Raw genomic sequence first — 18,677 nt, forward strand, 5'->3', positions numbered from 1 at the left:
CTTATTTATTTATTACAATTGTCCTTGTTTTGTTTCTTAACTTTAAAAATACCAGGTCTTGTCTGCACCCTAAAGTTATAAAACTTTCATTGTTTTGGTATAGTTAAAGTGGCACAACTTCCCCTCTCCCACATACACACACCCAGCATAGAGGTAGTTATACTGGTATAAAGGGGGTTATACTGGGATAGCTCAGGTTGTGTCTATATGTAAAAGATTTATCAGTGTAGCTCTGCTGGCAAACCTTCCTAATCCCCTATGGGAATAGGGGCTGGGCTGCACGTAAAAGTTTTGCCAACATAGCCGTGTTGGTTGGGGCGGGGGTTTTCTGATGCCATAGCTGTGCCAGCAAAAGCCCTGGTGCAGATGCAGTTACGCTGGCAAATAAAGTCCTTTTGTCAGTATAGCTCATTTCACTGGGGAACGAGCCCCGTCTGCACTAACCCAGCTACAGGGGTGTGAAAAATCCTCAGCCCCGAGCAACGCAGTTAAGCTAACCTAACATGATCTCTGGTGTAGACAGCCCCAGGTTGACCGAAGAATTCTTCTGTCCACTTAGCTACCACCGCCTGGGGAGGGGGATTAGCTGTGGTGAGGGGAGACTCTTTCCCATCCTGGAGTGAGCGTCTACACTGGTGCAGACACAGTTCTGTAGCTGTGCTGCTGTAGAGGTTTAAATGTAGACGGAGCCTGAGTTTTCTCCTGCAGCCACTTTTAAGACATGGGGCTGGGACCCAGGAGTCAGTTCCTGGCTCTGCCGCACCATAGGGTTGCCAGGTGTCCAGTTTTCAACCGAACACCTGGTTGAAAAGGGACCCTCCCCAGCCCGGTGAAAATGAGCGACTGAGTGGGGGGAGGGGGGACAGCAAGTGACAGAGGGAGGGAGCGGGGTGGGGCCTCAGAGAAGGGATGGGGAAGGGTGTTCGGTTTTGTTCGGTCAGAAAGTTGGCAACCCTAGATTCCTTTCTGGCCTTGAGCAAGTAACTTAGTCTCTTGGTGCCTCAGTTTCCCCCCTTCTGAAAAACAGGGATAACGCTATTCTCCATCCCAGGGGTGTTGTGAGAACAGATCGTTACTACATGGGAGCTGCTCAGATACTACAGTGATGGGGTGGGCATATAAGTAGATGAGTTCAGATTACTTTGGAGTGTTCCAAATAGTCTTTCCCACGGGGTGCTAGTCCCCATCCCCAGAGCCTTTCTAGGGCTCTACGGCATTCTCCCTCCTCTTCAGACTAGCGGGTCATTTGAAATTCCAATGGAATTAATTTTTTTCACAACCATTGCCCCTACATTGCAGCATTTGTACTAGGGCATGCCCCCCTGATCCCCCCCCCCCCCGGGAAAGTGACTAAAAACGACTCTTTTTTTCATTGTCCAAAAGCAAATTGCTAAATGGCAAAAAGTAAATCAGATCTTCTCCATTGTTTCGTTTTTCATAATCTGTTATAGCAACCCAGCCAAGGAAATGTGTTCTGAAATAGAAGTGAATTCTCCATCACGTTACACCAGTTTCATTCCAGGGGCAGCCCATTAACCTCAATAGAGCTGCCCACTGGCCCAAGACTATCAGGCACTGGATTGTTCACCTGACAGTATCCAAATTTATGAACTCCGAAAGCAGCTTCAGCCCCTCTGGGGGCAATGAGAGCATTCCTGGAGGTGTCAGTAGCACAGGCAGCCATCACCTGCCCGCACACTCCTGTCTGGTGCAGTGGAGAAAGGAAGCCAGTGCTATCTCCAAAGCAGCATAAAAGTGCCCAAGCTCCAAGCCCGCTCTCCCCAAAGAGCATTAGTTCAGACTTCAGAGCCTTGTCGGAATCAAGCGGCTACCCTAGGAGGCCTGGCAGAGTGTGCTCTGGGTCTGTCGGAGGAGGCAGAGATGAGGGGGTGCGGGTGGGGGAGACAGGAATGGCAGGTCAGAGGAAAGTTGGATGGAATCAGAAAATAAGAGGAAAGAACACAGAAGAAAGGGGTAGCACAATGGAGCCCTGCTCTTGGTTGGTCCCGGTGCACTAACATAATCGGTCACCGTATACGTACCATAACACATACACACAAGGGGTAGAACTGAGGTTGCAGTAGCAACCCTAATTCTGGCATTTCCTAACTTGACTCACAAAACATCCCTACGTCACTGATACAAGAGGATTGTTTCTCTCATCAGGAGAAGAAATCCATTATTAGAAAAAAGCTTGACAATCACCTGATAAGGCAAGGGTTAATAAATAGCATTTACAGTTTTCTGAGCATCTCTCTCTCTCCCTCTCCCTGTCTACATTTAGAAGTGGAAGGGGAAGGACTTGATTCTCTACCTGTGATCCTATAAAGACCCCTATTCACGGAAACAAAACGAAAAGCCCACGTTCTAAGCTGATTTTTTTTTTCTTTACAAGCCAGCATGTGTAGGTGGGCAAATATGCATAGAATTGTGCTTTTCCTACAGGACTGCAGCCTCTTTTCAGAGCATGGGTCTGAATTCCCATAAGGGTGGGCTTAAAATTCTCCACCCAAGCGTTTTCTAGCACTTTGCATCTATGCTGCACGCTTTATCAGAGCATCTTGACGTGCTTTACAAAATCTTTAAGTCCCACAGCACCCTGGGAGACAGACAAGAGTTATCCACAGCCCAGAATTCAAGTGTTATGATTAGGGTTGCCAATTTTGGTTGGACATATTCCGGGGGGGTCTAATCACATGACATAAGGAGACTCCAGGACAATCCTGGAGGGTTGGCAACCCCAGTTTATTATAAGCCCCTAAAAATGTGTATTATTTTACTCATAAAAATACAGTGATTTGTTTTTAATGTGGCTAGAGTGTGGCCTAGGGGACAGAGTAATAGACTAAGGCAGGGCCGTCCTTACCCATATGCAAAGTACGCAACTGCGTGCTGCTCCAGCCCCTGCTCCAGCTCTTCACCATGGCCCTTGCCCATGCTCCATTCCAGCCCTGCCCCACTCTGCTCCTTCCCCTGAGGACTGCAGCAGGGGTCGGGCCTGCCCTGCACTCACCAGGGAGCGGTAAGTGGAGTGACCCAGCCCCAGACCGCTGGTGAGTGCTGGGGGCGGTTGACCCTGCCTCCCAAGCCCCAAGGCTGGGAGCCAAGGGAGCAGAGCAAAGCGGGCTGAGGCCAGATCACTCCATTTCCTGCTGCCCCATGAGTGCGTGGTCGGGCCTGCCCTGGACTCACCTAGGGTTACCATACGTCCTCTTTTTCCTGGACATGTCCGGCTTTTCGGCAGTCAAACCCCCGTCCGGGGGGAATTGCCAAAAAGCCGAACATGTCCGGGAAAATGGCGGCTCTGCTCCTCCCCTGACTCTTCGGCTCTGTTTAAGAGCCGAGCTGCCCGAGCGCTATGGGCTTCAGGCAGCCCCTGTGCCTCCGGACCCCAGCCGCCGGCCGGGCACTTCCCCTCCCGCGGCGGCTCTGCTCCTCCCCAACTCTTCGGCTCTGTTTAAGAGCCGGGCTGCCCGAGCGCTACCGGCTTCGGGCAGCCCCCATGCCTCCGGACCCTGCGCCGCCGGCGCCCGGGAGGGGAAGTGCCCGGCTGGGAGCGCAGGGTCTGGAGGCATAGGGGCTGCCCAAAGCCCGAGCGCTACCGGCTTCACGGTTTGCTGGGCAGCCTCCAGACCCTGCGCCCCTGGCTGGGCGCTTCCCCTCCCGGGCTCCAGCTGTGCTGGGGAAGCGCCGGCCGGGGGCGCAGGGTCTGGGGGCTGCCCGGCAAACAGTGAAGCCGGTAGCGCTCGGGCAGCCCTTTCCACGTGGCTGGGAGTGGGAGGGAGGAGGGGGCGGAGTTAGGGCGGGGAAGGGGCGGAGTTGGGCGGGGCTAGAGGTGGGGAAATGGGCGGGGCCAGGGCCCGTGGAGGGTCCTCTTTTTTTTATTTATTAGATATGGTAACCCTAACTCACCGGACGTCAGGAAGTGGAGCAACTTCCGCTGCCTCGTGCTGGGGTGTGGTTCCCCCCTGCCCCCCAATCCTGCTGCCCCCGCCCCTGCAGCGGGGCTGCGTAGGGCACCAAAATGGCTAGGGACAGCCCTAGGGCTCAGGAGACCTGGCTCTGTTGCCAGCTCTGGCCCTTCATCTCCCTGTGCCTCTGTTTTCCCATTTATAAAATGGGGAGAGTTATGCTTATTTCCTTTGTAAAGCACTTGGAGATCTACGGATGAAAGGAGTGAGGTGTTATCGTTATTACTATAAAACACCACACAGCCCTACACAATGTCCGGAAAATTGACTAGACCAGTCACAAAAAATACTTGCCCATCTCGTGATAGTGGGATGTGGGAGAAATAATTTAGTTATTCATTTTACTTTGCAAGGTTGATCTGGTACTTAAAGGGACACCTTCAACTTGGAAATCACATTTGTGTCTGAAAATTGTTTACACCTCCTCATGTTACGAAGGATACCTACGTTTTATGTTACTGAAAAGAGTGAGTGAGAAAAGTTATTTTTCCCTTTCCTACCCCGTTTGTTTACCTTACAACTTTGACAGCACTTTGTGTAGAGTCAATTTTTCTGTTTCCCCTTTAGAATCAGTCTCTTGCTTCCTTCAAACATCACCAGAGGAACAGAAAAATCCTGATCAGCATCTCTGCAAAGAATTTTTTTTTTTAAATCTGGGCTTGTGTCTCTGTTTGACTCTTTATGGTGCACAAAGAAGGTCTGCACGATGGTTGATTTATTATTTTTCAGATTTTTTTAAATCATTGCAATATAAGCCAGGTTGACTCTCGATCTGATGGAGAATCTATTAGGATATGTATTGTTAGCTGGCTCACCTATCCTGAAGAGGTGGCAATGTTTGAATTTTTCGCAGTGACTTCTGTTCTCCACAAAGTTAATTAGTCGTTGAAGTTAGTATAAACAAAACCAAAAAACTAAGAGTTGTAAATAGCCTGGTTAAAAATTCCCTTTGTCCCGCCAGTGTTCAACTTTCACTCTCTTTAACTTTTTTGATGTCATTTTACTCGTTCTTTAGTCATGATGGAATCTTCCAGGGAGCCAGGATATACATTATAACGTATATAAAAATAAGCAGCATAAGGGGGGGAAAAAAATCTTTCTCCACACAGCAAGCCATCTGGAAGGCCTTCTTTACATGTCATAAAGACACAAGCAAAAGCAAAAGCCCATTTTTATTCCAAATACTTTGCTGCTTGTTAAATGGTGCTCTGGAATCTGGAGAGTTTAAAATATTTGTCAATTAGACAAAAATGATTTGAAGATGTTCCTTAAAGGATGTGGCTGGGCGTCGGGACGCCATGGTTGTATCTCTGGCACTGCCAATTGACTCTTTGTGGTGTAGGCAAGTTACTGCGGGCTAGATTTTCAAGTGCTGAGCTCCCACAATTGGGGGCAGATTTTCAAAAGACCTCAGTGGTATTGCCAACACCAAGCATTCAAAATTATTAGTCAACCCCCCCAGTAATCATACGACTGGCCTAAAAATCATGGCCATCTAAACGTAATACATTTGGAATTCTTTTTTATTTGCCTTCTGAATTTTGAGCTTTTAGGGTTCATGTTTTCAAGCTTTTCTCTGCAACCAGGAAGGCTAGAAATGTAAATTTCATTTAAGTGAAAGCTGGGAGTCTGATGTAATCACCTGACTCCAGGAGCTAGAGCGCTAGGCAAAACATTGTGATAAAATTACAAGAGTTGGCAATACTAGCCTACTCCCATTCAGGCACCTAATTAAGGGGCAGATTTTCCAAAGGGCCCAGAACTGAAACTCGATTGTTCTAGTGTAGACACTACCTTTACATTTGTTCCTAGAGGTGTTTCACCCGAGGCTGCAGCACTCTGTTACTCAACAGTACACTAGAATTTACAGTCGTGTTAGTTAAAAGGTATGGCTACATTGCACACTCCTTTTGGTGGAGTGTAGCGTACATACACTACCCACAGCAAAGGTATAAATAGTAGTGTAGACAGTGAGGCACTGCTTAGGTGTAGAGAGTAGAGACATGCCTGAACCCTGTGGGTATGTATCCTATACAGCTCTCTACATGACATAGGAATGGCCCTACTGGGTCAGACCAAAGGTCCATCTAGCCCAGTATCCTGTCTTCTGACAGTGGTCAGTGCCAGGTGCCCCAGAGGGAATGAACAGAACAGGGAATCATCAAGTCATCCATCCCCTGTCGCCCGTTCCCAGCTTCTGGCAAACAGGGGCTAGGGACACCATCCCTGCCCATAAGAACATAAGAACGGCCGTACTGGGTCAGACCAAAGGTCCATCCAGCCAAGTATTCTGTGTCCCAGAGGGAGTGAACCTAACAGGTGGTGATCAAGTGATCTCTCTCCTGCCGTCCATCTCCACCCTCTGACAAACAGAGACTAGGGATACCATTCCTTACCCATCCTGGCTAATAGCCATTAATGGACTTAACCTCCATAAATTTATCCAGTTCTCTAGTTCTTTTTTGAACCCTGTTATAGTCTTGGCCTACACAACATCCTCTGGCAAGGAGTTCCACAGGTTTACTGTGTGTTGTGTGAAGAAACACTTGCTTTTATTTGTTTTAAACCTGCTGCCTATTAATTTCATTTGGTGACCCCTAGCTCACCATGCATTGACTCCCCTATCTACACTGCTATCTTTAGCAGCAAAGTTTCTGCTGCCTCCCCAATGCTGGAGCTTTTCCCCACTTCAGGGAGCTGCCAGCACCTTTCCCCGCTACAGCAGGGAAAGGCTCCGGCAGCATGGTAAGTCTCTGGTGAGCAGGGCCGGCTCCAGGGTTTTGGCCGCCCGAAGCAGCCAAAAAAAAAGCCGCGATCGCGATCTGCAGTGGCAATTCGGCGGGAGGTCTTTCGCTCCGAGCGGGAGTGAGGGACCATCCGCCGAATTACCGCCGAATAGCTGGACGTGCTGCCCCTCTCCAGAGCGGCCGCCCCAAGCACCTGGTGCCTGGAGCCGGCCCTGCTGGTGAGGAAAGGCAGTAAGGAAAACCTCCGGAAATTCCCCTTTGCCAAGCCTTTCTCCGCTGCCTCCCCCACCAGAGCCTTTCAGTGATGCATGTAGCTACACAACACAGTGTGGACGCAGCCTGCTTTTCATGGGTGTCACTACACGTACCCGACACACCGACACAAGTGGTGTGCAGTTTAGATGTAGCCAAAAGGTGTTAAAACAGGACTACTACTTAAAGGGAGGCAGCCAACTGGAGAGTGGGTGGAGAGGGCCAGTTTGTTCAGCATCATTTTGTGTTACTTTCTAAATGGATGTAAAATACCTCCTTGGATTGCCAAGCACAAGCCAACTGGTCGGCATAGGGTCATGTGAAGTACTGCCAACTCCTAGCATTCAAAGTCCCTAAGTCTGGCCCCAAAAGTCATGAGGCTGGCTTAAAAATCTTTAGATTTAAAAAATAATAGTAACATTTGGATTCTTTTTGACTTCTTGGTTTATAAGCTTCATGTCAGATTCAGGTCATGATTTCAGGCTTTTCTCCACAACCAGGAGGGCTAGCAACTTACTCTTTTTAAAACAGTGAAAACTGAGATGCTCGGCCGCAGGAGCTGGGGCTGTAAGAAAACGGTATGTATTTGGAGCTGGTGATAAAATCGCAAGAGGTGACAATGTTGCATGTGATCTACAGTGATTGAGTGCTATTCACTTCTTAGCAACGTACAGGCGTATTGGCATGGGACAGCTAGCTGTGTGTGTCAGCATCTGCAGGACATATGTATATGTGTGCATGTCAGACGCTCAGCTGTGGACATGCATTTCACCAAATTTGGGTCCAGATTACAAACACCTCAATGTTTAGGGTGTTTGGATCCAGGGTTTTAATTCAGCCCTCTGGAACAATGGGGGTCATTTCTGGAATTAGGGCCCAGATCCGGGTTCAGATATCAAATTCTCTCAAAGTTGCGAGTGTTTTGCCTTGGACCCATCGTTAATACACACACTCTCTGTGCATACCTGTAATGTGCCCAGCCTTCTAAGCTCACGAACAAAATTCATACCCTGCAAAAAGAAACCTCAAAATACAGGCTCTTCCCAGGGCTTTCAAGTGCCACCAAACTTTCCTTGGGGCTCAGGTCAAGAGAAACGTGCACTAGTTGAGCAAGCACAGAACTTATCTCCTGCAAGCAGAGGGAATGGAGTGTTAGATCTCCGAGCCACAGTCAACTGGATGGTGGGGAGACAAGCAGGCTGGGACTGCACAGAGCAAAGATGTTGTGTTCCTGTTGCATGCTGAACAGAAGCCGAGGGAACTGGATTCACAACTGAAATTGTTTAATTAACCTTTAGGATGCTAATATACAGCTCTCCAAACATATCTTTACTTTTATGTACTTCACATACTAAGCAGGTTGTTTCTCTGACCTGTAGTTTGGAATCAAGGTGGGTTTTCAGTGCAATTCAGTACTTCAAAGCCAGCCCACTCAGCTGGAAACCTGCAGACAGCATAACAATGCAAAGGAAGCATTTAGCCAAAACACTTGTCTGGCAAATTTTGCTCCTCGAGTATCATTCTGATTCTCAAGCAGAAGCTCTGTCAACGCTGCCACTGCTTTAGGGTAGCTCTTGTCACCTACTTTTCAGTCTGACAAGCATGCAACTAATGAGCTGTAACTTATTTACAATGAGAAAAGTGGTTATAGAATCACAGAATCATTGACATGTCGGGCTGGAAGGGAGCTGGAGAGGTTATTGAGTCCAGCCTCTGCACTGAGGCAGGACCAAGGAAACCTAGACCGCCCTAACATGTACAAGACCATTTGTGATTTTTTTGCTTCAAAAGTTGTGGCTACAGTTTGTCATAATTGTGGTTTTGGTACTGGGCCAAATTTGAGTGTGCCTGGTCACAGTGCCACTCCATCAAAGTTGGCCCAACCGCCCCTCTGTCCTGACAGAGAGGTGGCCAGGCCAAATTTGAGTGGGTGGCGTAGCAGCCCAGTGAGTGAGTGGCATTGCAACCTGGCACAGGGGTCATAGCGCTGCTCAAATCTGCAGTAACTTTAAAAAGTTGCAGTGTGTGTTAAAGTTGCAGTTTCTACAACAAAATCTGGACTCATGATTTCCTTAAAGCCTTAGTTATGTGCCATAGGATACAAGGAAACTTTTCTGTCCTGCAACCTGATGGAGCCCCTCTCCTCTGTCCCCTTAGGCGGCTGCAACCCATTTTATGGATCCACTGGGTAATGATCCTTTTCTTGCTGTGTCTGCGTGTCCTTGTGACATTGACCCCCAGACACATATGTTCACACATGGTGCATATACATGCATGCACACAGATCCCCTCTCCAGACACACATGCACACCAGACAACTGTTGTAGAAAATTTGCTAGGCCTAAACTTTGGTTGGCTCAGGTAGGCCTGTATTTTGGCGTGGGCCTGAACATTAGTCAAGTTAACTGGAAGAAGGGGTTTTTTGGAGAGAGGGGATTTTTGAAGGCAGGGTGAAGGAAAAGTACAAAAGCAGAACTATCTATGATCACAAGGCTTGTGATTCATAACTGACCACTGGTAGTTTTAGGGGAAGCTTACAACTGCAAAGGGCAAATTGAGAATAACAGGAAAGCTTGCTATGCTATACACAGGGCCGGCGCCAGTATTTCTGCCGCCCCAAGCAAAAAACAAAACAAAAAACAAAAAAACAAAGCTGCGATCGGCGGCGGCAATTGGAAAAAAAAATCAGTTCAGCGCCAGGACTTTCGCTCCTTGTTAAGCTGGTGCCTGGAGCTGGCCCTGGCTATACAGGTCTGTCGCATCTTACACGCATTTAACATGCGCAAATTCAGCTTTACGCGGTCGGCAAAAACAAAAAAATAACCAAAAAAAAAGAGAACAAAAAACCATTTAAATACTGTTCCTGTAGTGCGGGCGATTCCGCAAGTGTAATTTTGACTATATGCGGTTTTCGCTTTACGCGCTGACCGCGGAACGTAACCCCAGCGTAAGATGAGACACACCTGTATTCCCTTTTTTGGAAAATGTATTCCAAATATGGCAATAATGTTGATAAGAAAGTATGTATTGCTAATTGTGGTTTTGTTCTATATAAGCTACTCAAAATCCGTATTCGGGGGAACTGCCAGTTCGCTGGTGCCCCCGTGCATGCTCGGGAATAAAAAGGCCTCAGGCGATTCTGATCCAAACACAACACATGGTCGTTTTTCCACAACACAACCACTTAAGCAAAGACAGCTATATTCCAGCTGGGTTTCAAAGACATGTGTCTTACTAAAAATAAAGGATCAATGAGATTCTAAATCTATAAGGCTCTGGATTCAGACTTTGGAGTTTCCCCTCATCCGGCTCCTGATTCTGGTGTAAATCAGGACAAACTCCATGATGTCAGCAGAGTTACAGAGATGAGAAACTGAGTCTCAAGGGTTTAATAAAACACCCCTTTGGCTGAAACTCATCTCATCAGCCTAAGGATCATAACGTGGTAAATACACAAGGTGAAATCCTGGCCCTGATGGAGTCGATAAGAGTTTTGCCAAGTTTCATCCAAGCTATTGCAGAACAAGAGAATGTTTAATCATGTGATTCTCCCAAGCCGTCTGCCCTTGGCTCGCTTCAGCACAAGTTACTTGGCTCTACATTTCCTAATTAACCAGCATTCCCTGTCCTCTCTCTGTAGGCCTGTTGTTCACCCAGCTGCCTCTGTTCCACCCCAGAGGTGGCTGCAGGGCAGTGATGGTTGTAATGATTCCTGTATCTAGAGTGTGGAAAGTGCCTTTGGAATGAAATCAAAGTTCCCCTGAGGCCAGGTCTGCACTACAGACCAATATCAGTATAATTACGTCGTTCAGGGGTGTGAAAAATCCATACTCTTGAGTGACGTAATTATACCGACCTAAGTCCCCATGGAGATAGTGCTATGTCGGCGGGAGAACTTCTCCTGTCGCCATAGCTACCATCTCTCAGGGAGGTGGATTAACTATGCCAACGGGACTGAGCTCTGTCCCGTCGGCGAAGAGCATCTTCATTAAATCAATACAGCAGCGCTTTAAGTGTAGACGTGCCCTGAGCCAATGGCTCATTGGGCTGACACGGTTCACCATCTGGGGTGAAAAACCTCTCTCTTTTTAGGTTGGTTATTAGGAAAAACTTTTTCACTAGGAGGGTGATGAAGCACTGGAATGGGTTACCTAGGGAGGTGCTGGAATCTCCAGCCTTAGAGGTTTTTAAGGTCAGGTTAGACAAAGCCCTGGCTAGGATGATTTAGTTGGGAATTGGTCCTGCTTTGAGCAGGGGTTGGACTAGATACCTCCTGAGGTCCCTTCCTACCCTGATATTCTAGGGCACGTCAGTTTCACAAGCCAGCATCACGTCCAATCCCCTTTGACTGCCCTAACCCAATGGATCAGGTACCTCTTTTGCATCTGGATGAACTGGGGGGGAGGCCTATCAGTGTGAGCACAAGTGAGATGAAATGCATGTAAGACATTATTCATTATGTCATTATTGGGGTTGTTCTGCACCCCATGTCCCCTAGGGTGCCAGTAACCTGCACGGTGTGCTGCATCTCAGAGGCAAGCACAGTAGGCACGTCAGCAGCTAGACCTTAGCCCTGGTAGATCCCAATAACCGCTCCGACACAGGGCCAAGGGAAAGGTTTTTCTAGGGCTGGCCGGAAAGGGAAGGTTGCAAATATCCTAGCTTAACAGTGACAGTTCAAAGTAAGCAGCAGTGGTTCCACTTTGGGTCTCTGGGGCAGCCCCGTCGAGGGTCAGAGCTTTTCAGGCCCAGTGTGTGGGCTACCCTCTCCAGTCCTGTCTCTAGCAAACAAATTAAAGCATTTGGGGCTTCCGCAGTCGGGCTCAATCAGTGTCTCTCATTGGAGCCCCTTTGCGCTGCCCAGCTGGTCCTGCTCCCCCATAAGGCATACACAGACCTGGGTAACGCTGACAGAGCCCGGGCGTCAGCGGGTGGAATTGAACCTGGGATCTCTGGAGCTTAGGCATAAGTCTCTACTGCATGAGCTAAAAGCCACTGTTAGCTACGGCTATACAGCAGACTCATTAATTGTTCTCTAAGTGGTCTTGGTGCCACTAGATGGGCCTGAACACCACACCCAAGAGGTATGTGGGTTACACCTGCACCCAGCTGTGAGGTCTGGCACTCAGCGCCTGTTCCACATGTGGCTCTGGCCACAGCTCCAGGGGCTTCCCTGTTGCCATGTGGCTCCCACTCCCAGAGCCTGACCGACCACCTTCTGGCTCAGGACCTTGCCTGGCCAGGGAAGTGCAGCGGGGAAGCAGCTGATGGGAGTTGTAGCCCCTGCTTTGCAGATCCGTCACAGTTATTATTATCATCTGCCCGGGCACACTGCAGTGAAGAACTCGGGGGCAGGATTTAAAATCCGTCTCTCCCTTGTTATTGCTCTTGCCTTTCTATTGTTTAGGGTGACCTACTCCCTCCCTGACAATGGAGCTGGATGTACCTAGTGGGGCTGGCACAAAACCACAGCTGGGGATGAAGACCTGGCTAGCCCTTTGCAATTGTTTTATTCTCTCTCCTACCCCACGAGGGGCCTCTGCCATTGCCATTCATGTCACTGACCAGACTCCCATGGAAGCAGGCTGGACCCGAAACAGCACGCCGTCGTCGGCATGTTCCTTATAGAAACGAGCCAGAGTTCTCCCAGTTTGGAACCACATTTTGGCCAAAAACATGATCAGGGTGGTTTTGATGTGAGTTTGATTTGAACCATAAGGAAGCCCAAACCTCCCCAAAGCGTGGCATGTGTTCAGACTGGGGGCATTGGCTCAGGGCGGGCCCATCTATTTGCTGGCTACTCAGGAAAGAAACAGCATCCCCCACCCCCACCCCCTCCTCCAGAGATAGATCCAAGGGGAAGTCCACTGCTAGCAGCCCCCACCATTGAACTTTCTACAGGGGGTACCTGGCACAGGCAGGGCCAGTGGGCTGACCTGCTCCCACAAAACTAACTGCCACTAAGAAAAGAAACTGGCATCATAAAAGAAAAGCACCACATTGAAAAGACTGCAGTAGAATCTGGGCAAAAACATCCCCTGAATCGAAAGCAGTCGGAGGGGCTTGAAAAGGCTGGTGGGAATGATATCGCTCAGCGGCGAAGTGCTTTCTCTTTCATTTTATTTTAATTCAATTCAAATAAGATCATTTCAGCAATAATATCAAAGAGAAGATAACACCCTGGGAAAGCAGATGCTGCAGGGATGGAGGTCTGGGGTAGGGAGCCTCTCACGTTGGTGCGCAGGGTGAGCTAACCTTGAAAGGGTTTGGGGTTCAGTTGCACCCTGGGCCAGGCTCAGCTCACCTTCCCAGGTGAAGGGAGTGCCAGGGTCACGGGGTAGAAGACTGGGACTCAGAGCCAAGCCTGCTGGGCTATAAAGGGCAGGCTGAGTGCAGGGAGGTTCTCCTTGGTGCCCAGGCTGGGGGCCTGAGAGTGCAGCCCTGCTGGGAGCCAGTCTGTTGGGGGGAAGCCCCAGCAGAAGGGAGTAGAGGGACTTGCCTTACCTCCCAGGCAGGGGGCTGGGGAGTGAGACCCGCAGGAAGTAGATAGGCTCCTGCAGGCAAGGGAAAGGATGTGGATTGTGGGTGGAATTTATGTTAAACTCTTATTTGGGAGAAATAAAAGTCAAGCCCTAAAGAAAAGGGTCTGGAATCCTAGGGGCACTGAGTATTTTGATGCACTGGCTGGCAAGCTGGCCCACTGGCTTACATCGCTTTATCAGTTAGAAGCCAGCGCCGGTCAGAAATAACTGAAAGCTGTTACCATCTGCTGCGGAGTGGCCTAGGTGATAGGAGTTGGTGGTTCTCGCTCCTTGTGGACAGATGTTCTATCACAAGCCTACTCCACACTGCCATTTAATATTATAACAAGGGGTTGCAACAGAGGTCAGGGCCCCGTTGTACTAGGTGCTGAACAAACCCCCAGTGAGAGACAGCCACTGCCCCAAACAGGATGCAATTTAAAGAGACAAGACAAGCAAAGGATGGGAGGGGAGATAGAGACTGAAAGTGACTTGGCCAAGGTCACGCAGGTCAGTGGTGGGAAGGGAACTGGGAAATAAGAAGGAATGCATCCACATATCCTCCTGTCATCACCTAGTTTGGGGGTGAGGATGGGGCTACTTACTTTCATTGATTAGGAAACTGTCCCTGCCTTTACTTTGTCCACCAAAGCTCATGAACCCCTCTATAGCCCATAGATGGGAGGTGTCTTCCGAAAGCTAGCTCGCATTTCTGAATCCAGTGCCATCAAAGATATAAAGAAAAACACTTTGCTTCTCTCATGTGTCTATGTACCTCATTGCACCAATTTTTCATCCAACCCCTGCAATGGCACATTAGGAGATTGTTCCCAGGGCACCTCTAAAATAGCTGATCTCTGCCCCTGCAGTAATTTGATTCCACGCAGCCCCGTCCATTGTGTGAACCAGGAAAAATCTTTTTATTTGCATGGTATTTCTTAAACCTTGCTGTCACTGTAAGCTTCATTTTAAGATGTTCCCTCCCTTTTTAACAAAAATACTTGGTTCTTCTCTCGTATCTTCTAGCTGAGGATCCCAACACACTTTACAAACATGAAGTAAGCCTCATAACTCTCCTTTGAGGCAAGTAAATCTTATTATCCCAATTTTACAGCAGGGGAAACTGAGGCCCAGAAAGGGGAGATGACTTGGCTAAGATCACACCACAAGTTAGTAGCAGAGCTGTGGGCAGAACCCAGATCTCCTGTGCTCTAACCACCAGACCTGCCTTCCTCCCATGCAGGTGGTAGTACCAAACACTGGTGTATAGACCAGTGCTGGTACTTCAAGCTTTGGCCAGCATTGCTGGTAATTGACTGGTTCTTTGCAATCCCACTTGGCCCAAAACTGGAGGTCGTACTCAGTTTCTAATTAGTTTATACTCAGACAAAACTCCCACTAAAGAGGAGTTTGCTCAAGGAAAAACTAACTGACATTTGGGTCCAAGATCTGCTCTCCCAATATTTTCTGGGATGCTTCCCATTCAGTTGGTGTGGATTTTAACCCACTATGCATCTTGAGCGGCTCCAAATCAGTCTGCGTAACCTGCTGGGCTTTGGGATTGGAGTGCACACAGATGAATAACAGGCAAATAGCAACTACACACTGGAGTCTCTAGAAGGTGGGCTCTGAATTCAGCATTAAGCAAGGATGTTGCTGGAGGCACAGAAACGGACCAGGACAAAGAGGTAACAAGCTGCAAGAGATTCTTGTTTTCAGGGGAAGCGGGGACAACTGGGGAGAGGAACCAAGCCAAGAAAGACATTGGCCTTAGAAAGGGCATAAGGAGGTTGCTGGCTGGTACAAATGAGCTGACGTGGTTGCCTGAAAAGCCAGAGCTTGGAGGAACAGAATTGAGAGCAATCAGAAAAGTCTCAAAGGGAAATTGATCATTGGGAGACTTGGCTTGTCAAGGTAATTGATCTGCTACCTTCCCAGCCAATGTTTCACCGGGGGATCATACCTCTTCAAAGACCGGAGCAGCCACGCTCCAGTCCAGCCAAGTTTCAGATCTTTCCTGGCTTTTTCATTTTTTAATTGGATAGTGCCAAGAAATCCTCCTTCATTTCCTCAGCTCCTTTTTCATCTCCTCTCCAATGTTCTGCCAGGCAGGAAATGTTTACGCTGTCCCAGAGGTGCTGCCACAGCAAAAGTGGTCACCTTGTATTCTCTGCTGAGCCCCCCAGTCTACGCCAAATACTTTTGCCTGCAGTTTGCCTCATTTACTTGTAGCCTGATCTGAGAGAAGGAGGAGGGAGAAGGCTGATGCTTTATTGACTTGTTCCTACAGTTTAGTCAAGAAGTCAAATCTATACATGAAATAAGAAATTATTTTTAAAAATGCTATTTGGCCTGTTGTGACAAGCCGATCTGTAAATGAGACATTCTAGTGTCCCTGTGGGTTGTTTTGTTTTATTCTTTTAGGTTTTTTTCCTCCTATATAATTGCTTTTAATTATAAAGAATGAGATCTTTCCCCGGAGAGATTTATGTAAAACACTGAATTAAATTACCATTAGCACTTTTTACTGCATTCGTGTCAAGCATCTATTGTTTTAAATAAGCATCCGATTAACATTCGTATGCAACGTTTCCTACAGAGAAGCCACACTTGTTAGCAGCAAACCTAGTTGCAAGAAAATGTTTTTCCTTGTTAAGAGCCAAATTCAGTGTGGTGCTGAACACCCTCAGCTCTGGAAGTCATTGATGCTCGTCACCTGTCAGGATCTGGCCCTAAGAAAGTTTTGCTGCTACATGAAATAAATTTAGGAACATGAAAATGGCTTGTGTTTATGTACTTATATTCATGCAAAGAAGCGCACTGATGTTTCATTTATTAAATAAGCGAGGAAATTAATCAATTAAAGATTCCAACAGCAACAATAGCTCATCCGCACTGCAAATCCAAGGCTAATCCTGCAGTCCTTGCTCGGGCAAAACTCCCATTGATTTCAACTAATGTGCATGAATGAGGATGACAGGACTGGCCTGTTTTCAGACTTGCTGAACACAAACAACTTCCATTGACTTTAGTGGGAGCTGTGAATGGTCAGCATGTGCAAAACTGAAGCCATAAAGTAAGTCTTCAGAACCCAGTCCTCCCAAAACTTACTAGTGCTTAGCATCACGAGTCATCCCATGGAAACTACAGGCCTGTCTACACTAGGAAATTTGCACTAACATAGCTACGCCGATGTAACTAGATAATTTGAATTAGTGGAGTTTATGCTGATGTGGCTAGGTAATTTATCAAAGTAAATTGCATCAGTTCAGCATATTTATATTGTGGAGGGGAAGGGGAATTTCCAGTGGTGTAGCAAAACCTTTGCAAGTTTCCTTAATGTAAACAGTCCCATGATTTTAATGTATTTCTTAAAGCCCCAGCTGCTGGAATCATGTTATTGCATGACAATCTCCCAAAAATCTGTAAAACCAGAAGGGCCAGTAAAGAGAACCCAATATTTATTTATTTTAAAATTATTAATTTTTTTTAGGTCCAGACTCCTCATTTTTGAGCATTTGGGGGTCAGTAATATTACACTCAATAGTAAGTAATTGCAGCAATGATCCCTTCACAGAAAAGTAGGAACGGGGATGATGGTGCAACACAGCATTTCATTTCCTACAGGCTTTTAGTAGGGCGGGGAAAAAGCCAGGAAAGCAGCCCCAAGCAATCCCGTTTGGGGAGCTTACAGTCAGGGCCGGCTCCAGGCACCAGCTTACCAAGCAGGTGCTTGGGGCGGTCACTTTGGAGAGGGGCGGCACGTCCAGCTGTTCGGTGGCAATTCGGCGGACGGTCCCTCACTCCTGCTCGGAGCGAAGGACCTCCCGCCGAATTGCCGCCGCAGATCGCGACTTTTTTGTTTTTGTTTGGCTGCTTGGGGCGGCCAAAACCCTGGAGCCGGCCCTGCTTACAGGGGAGCTGTCGGGGAGGCTCAGAGATTCTTTGCACCAAACAGTGTGTGTTTAACTGGCGGTGCCCATCCATACAAGTGCCTGGAGGGGCACAGCCTTGCACCCACTGGGGTTGGGGACTGCTCTCTTAGGTTTTAGCTCCAGGAAATCGGTGCCTTCTGCCCACCCACCCCCTAGATGCCCCACAATTCCCAGCCTAAGCCCTGCACCCTAGAGACAACATCCCCACTCAGCAGGCTTGGTGGAAGCCCCCATTTCCAGTCCCCTTGAGAAGGGCGGGGCCCTGACAGCACCAAACAGCCAATCACTCAGTGACTTTAAATAGAGGGGTGGGTGGGGCTAACCTGAGCGAGGGGCGAGCGCTCCCGGGCAGTGGGTGTGGCTATCTGGGGCGAGGGGCGGGGCTCCCGGGCAGTGGGTGTGGCTATCTGGGGTGAGGGGCGGAGTCTCCCGGGCAGAGGGTGTGGCTATCTGGAGCGATGAGCGGGGGGGGGGGGTGTCTCCCGGGTAGTGGGCGGGGCTAGCCGGGGCGAGGGGCGGAGTCTCCCGGGCAGTGGGCGGGGCTATCTGGGGCGAGGGGCGGGGCTCCCGGCAGTGACGCGCATTGCAGTGGCCGCCTGGCAGTGGCGGCTGCCGGCTGCAGGATGCGGCTGGCGAAGGGGCTGGGGTTGGTCCGCGGGGCCCGGCCCCTCCTGGGCACCTTCCTGCGCCCCCGGGCAGCTGTGGCGGCGGCCCCGGCCCGCTCCCAGGCGCTGGTCTATGAGCAGCACGGGGAGCCGGCCCGGGTTCTACAGTAAGGGGGGGCTCTCAGGCTGGGGGCACACTGGGGGTTGCAGGTTGGGGGGCAGGGGTAGAGCAGGGCTGGAGGAGGTGTGGGGGGGCAGGCGGGTGGGTAGAGGGGGATCGCGGGTTGGGGGCAGGACGGGAGGAGGTAGGTGGGGGTAGAGCAGGGCTGGAGGAGGTGTGGGGGGGCAGGCGGGTGGGTAGAGGGGGATCGCGGGTTGGAGGGCAGGGCTGGAGGTGGGGGGTAGGCAGGGTTTAGAGGGGGCTCTCAGGCTGGGGGGCAGGTTGGGGGACAGGGGTAGAGCAGGGCTGGAGGAGGTGTGTGGGGGCAGGCGGGTGGGTAGAGGGGGATCGCGGGTTGGAGGGCAGGGCTGGAGGTGGGGGGTAGGCAGGGTTTAGAGGGGGCTCTCAGGCTGGGGGGCAGGTTGGGGGACAGGGGTAGAACAGGGCTGGAGGAGGTGTGGGGGGGCAGGCGGGTGGGTAGAGGGG

The 18,677-nt window shown here is 49.5% G+C and overlaps 1 protein-coding gene across 2 annotated transcripts in view; it reads left to right on the forward strand.

Annotated features, from left to right (window-relative positions):
* The first annotated feature begins 17,989 nt into the window (after positions 1-17,989).
* MECR (mitochondrial trans-2-enoyl-CoA reductase) overlaps positions 17,990-18,677 on the forward strand; it is a 28,440-nt gene continuing 27,752 nt past the window's right edge. For both annotated transcript variants that reach the window (XM_065577003.1, XM_065577004.1), the window contains exon 1: positions 17,990-18,198. In XM_065577003.1, coding sequence (XP_065433075.1) covers positions 18,050-18,198 — 149 coding nt within the window. In that variant the 5' untranslated portion in view covers positions 17,990-18,049. The remainder of the gene's footprint in view (positions 18,199-18,677) is intronic.

The sequence above is a fragment of the Chrysemys picta genome, chromosome 23 (assembly GCF_011386835.1).
Source record: "Chrysemys picta bellii isolate R12L10 chromosome 23, ASM1138683v2, whole genome shotgun sequence".
NCBI lineage: Eukaryota > Metazoa > Chordata > Testudines > Emydidae > Chrysemys > Chrysemys picta.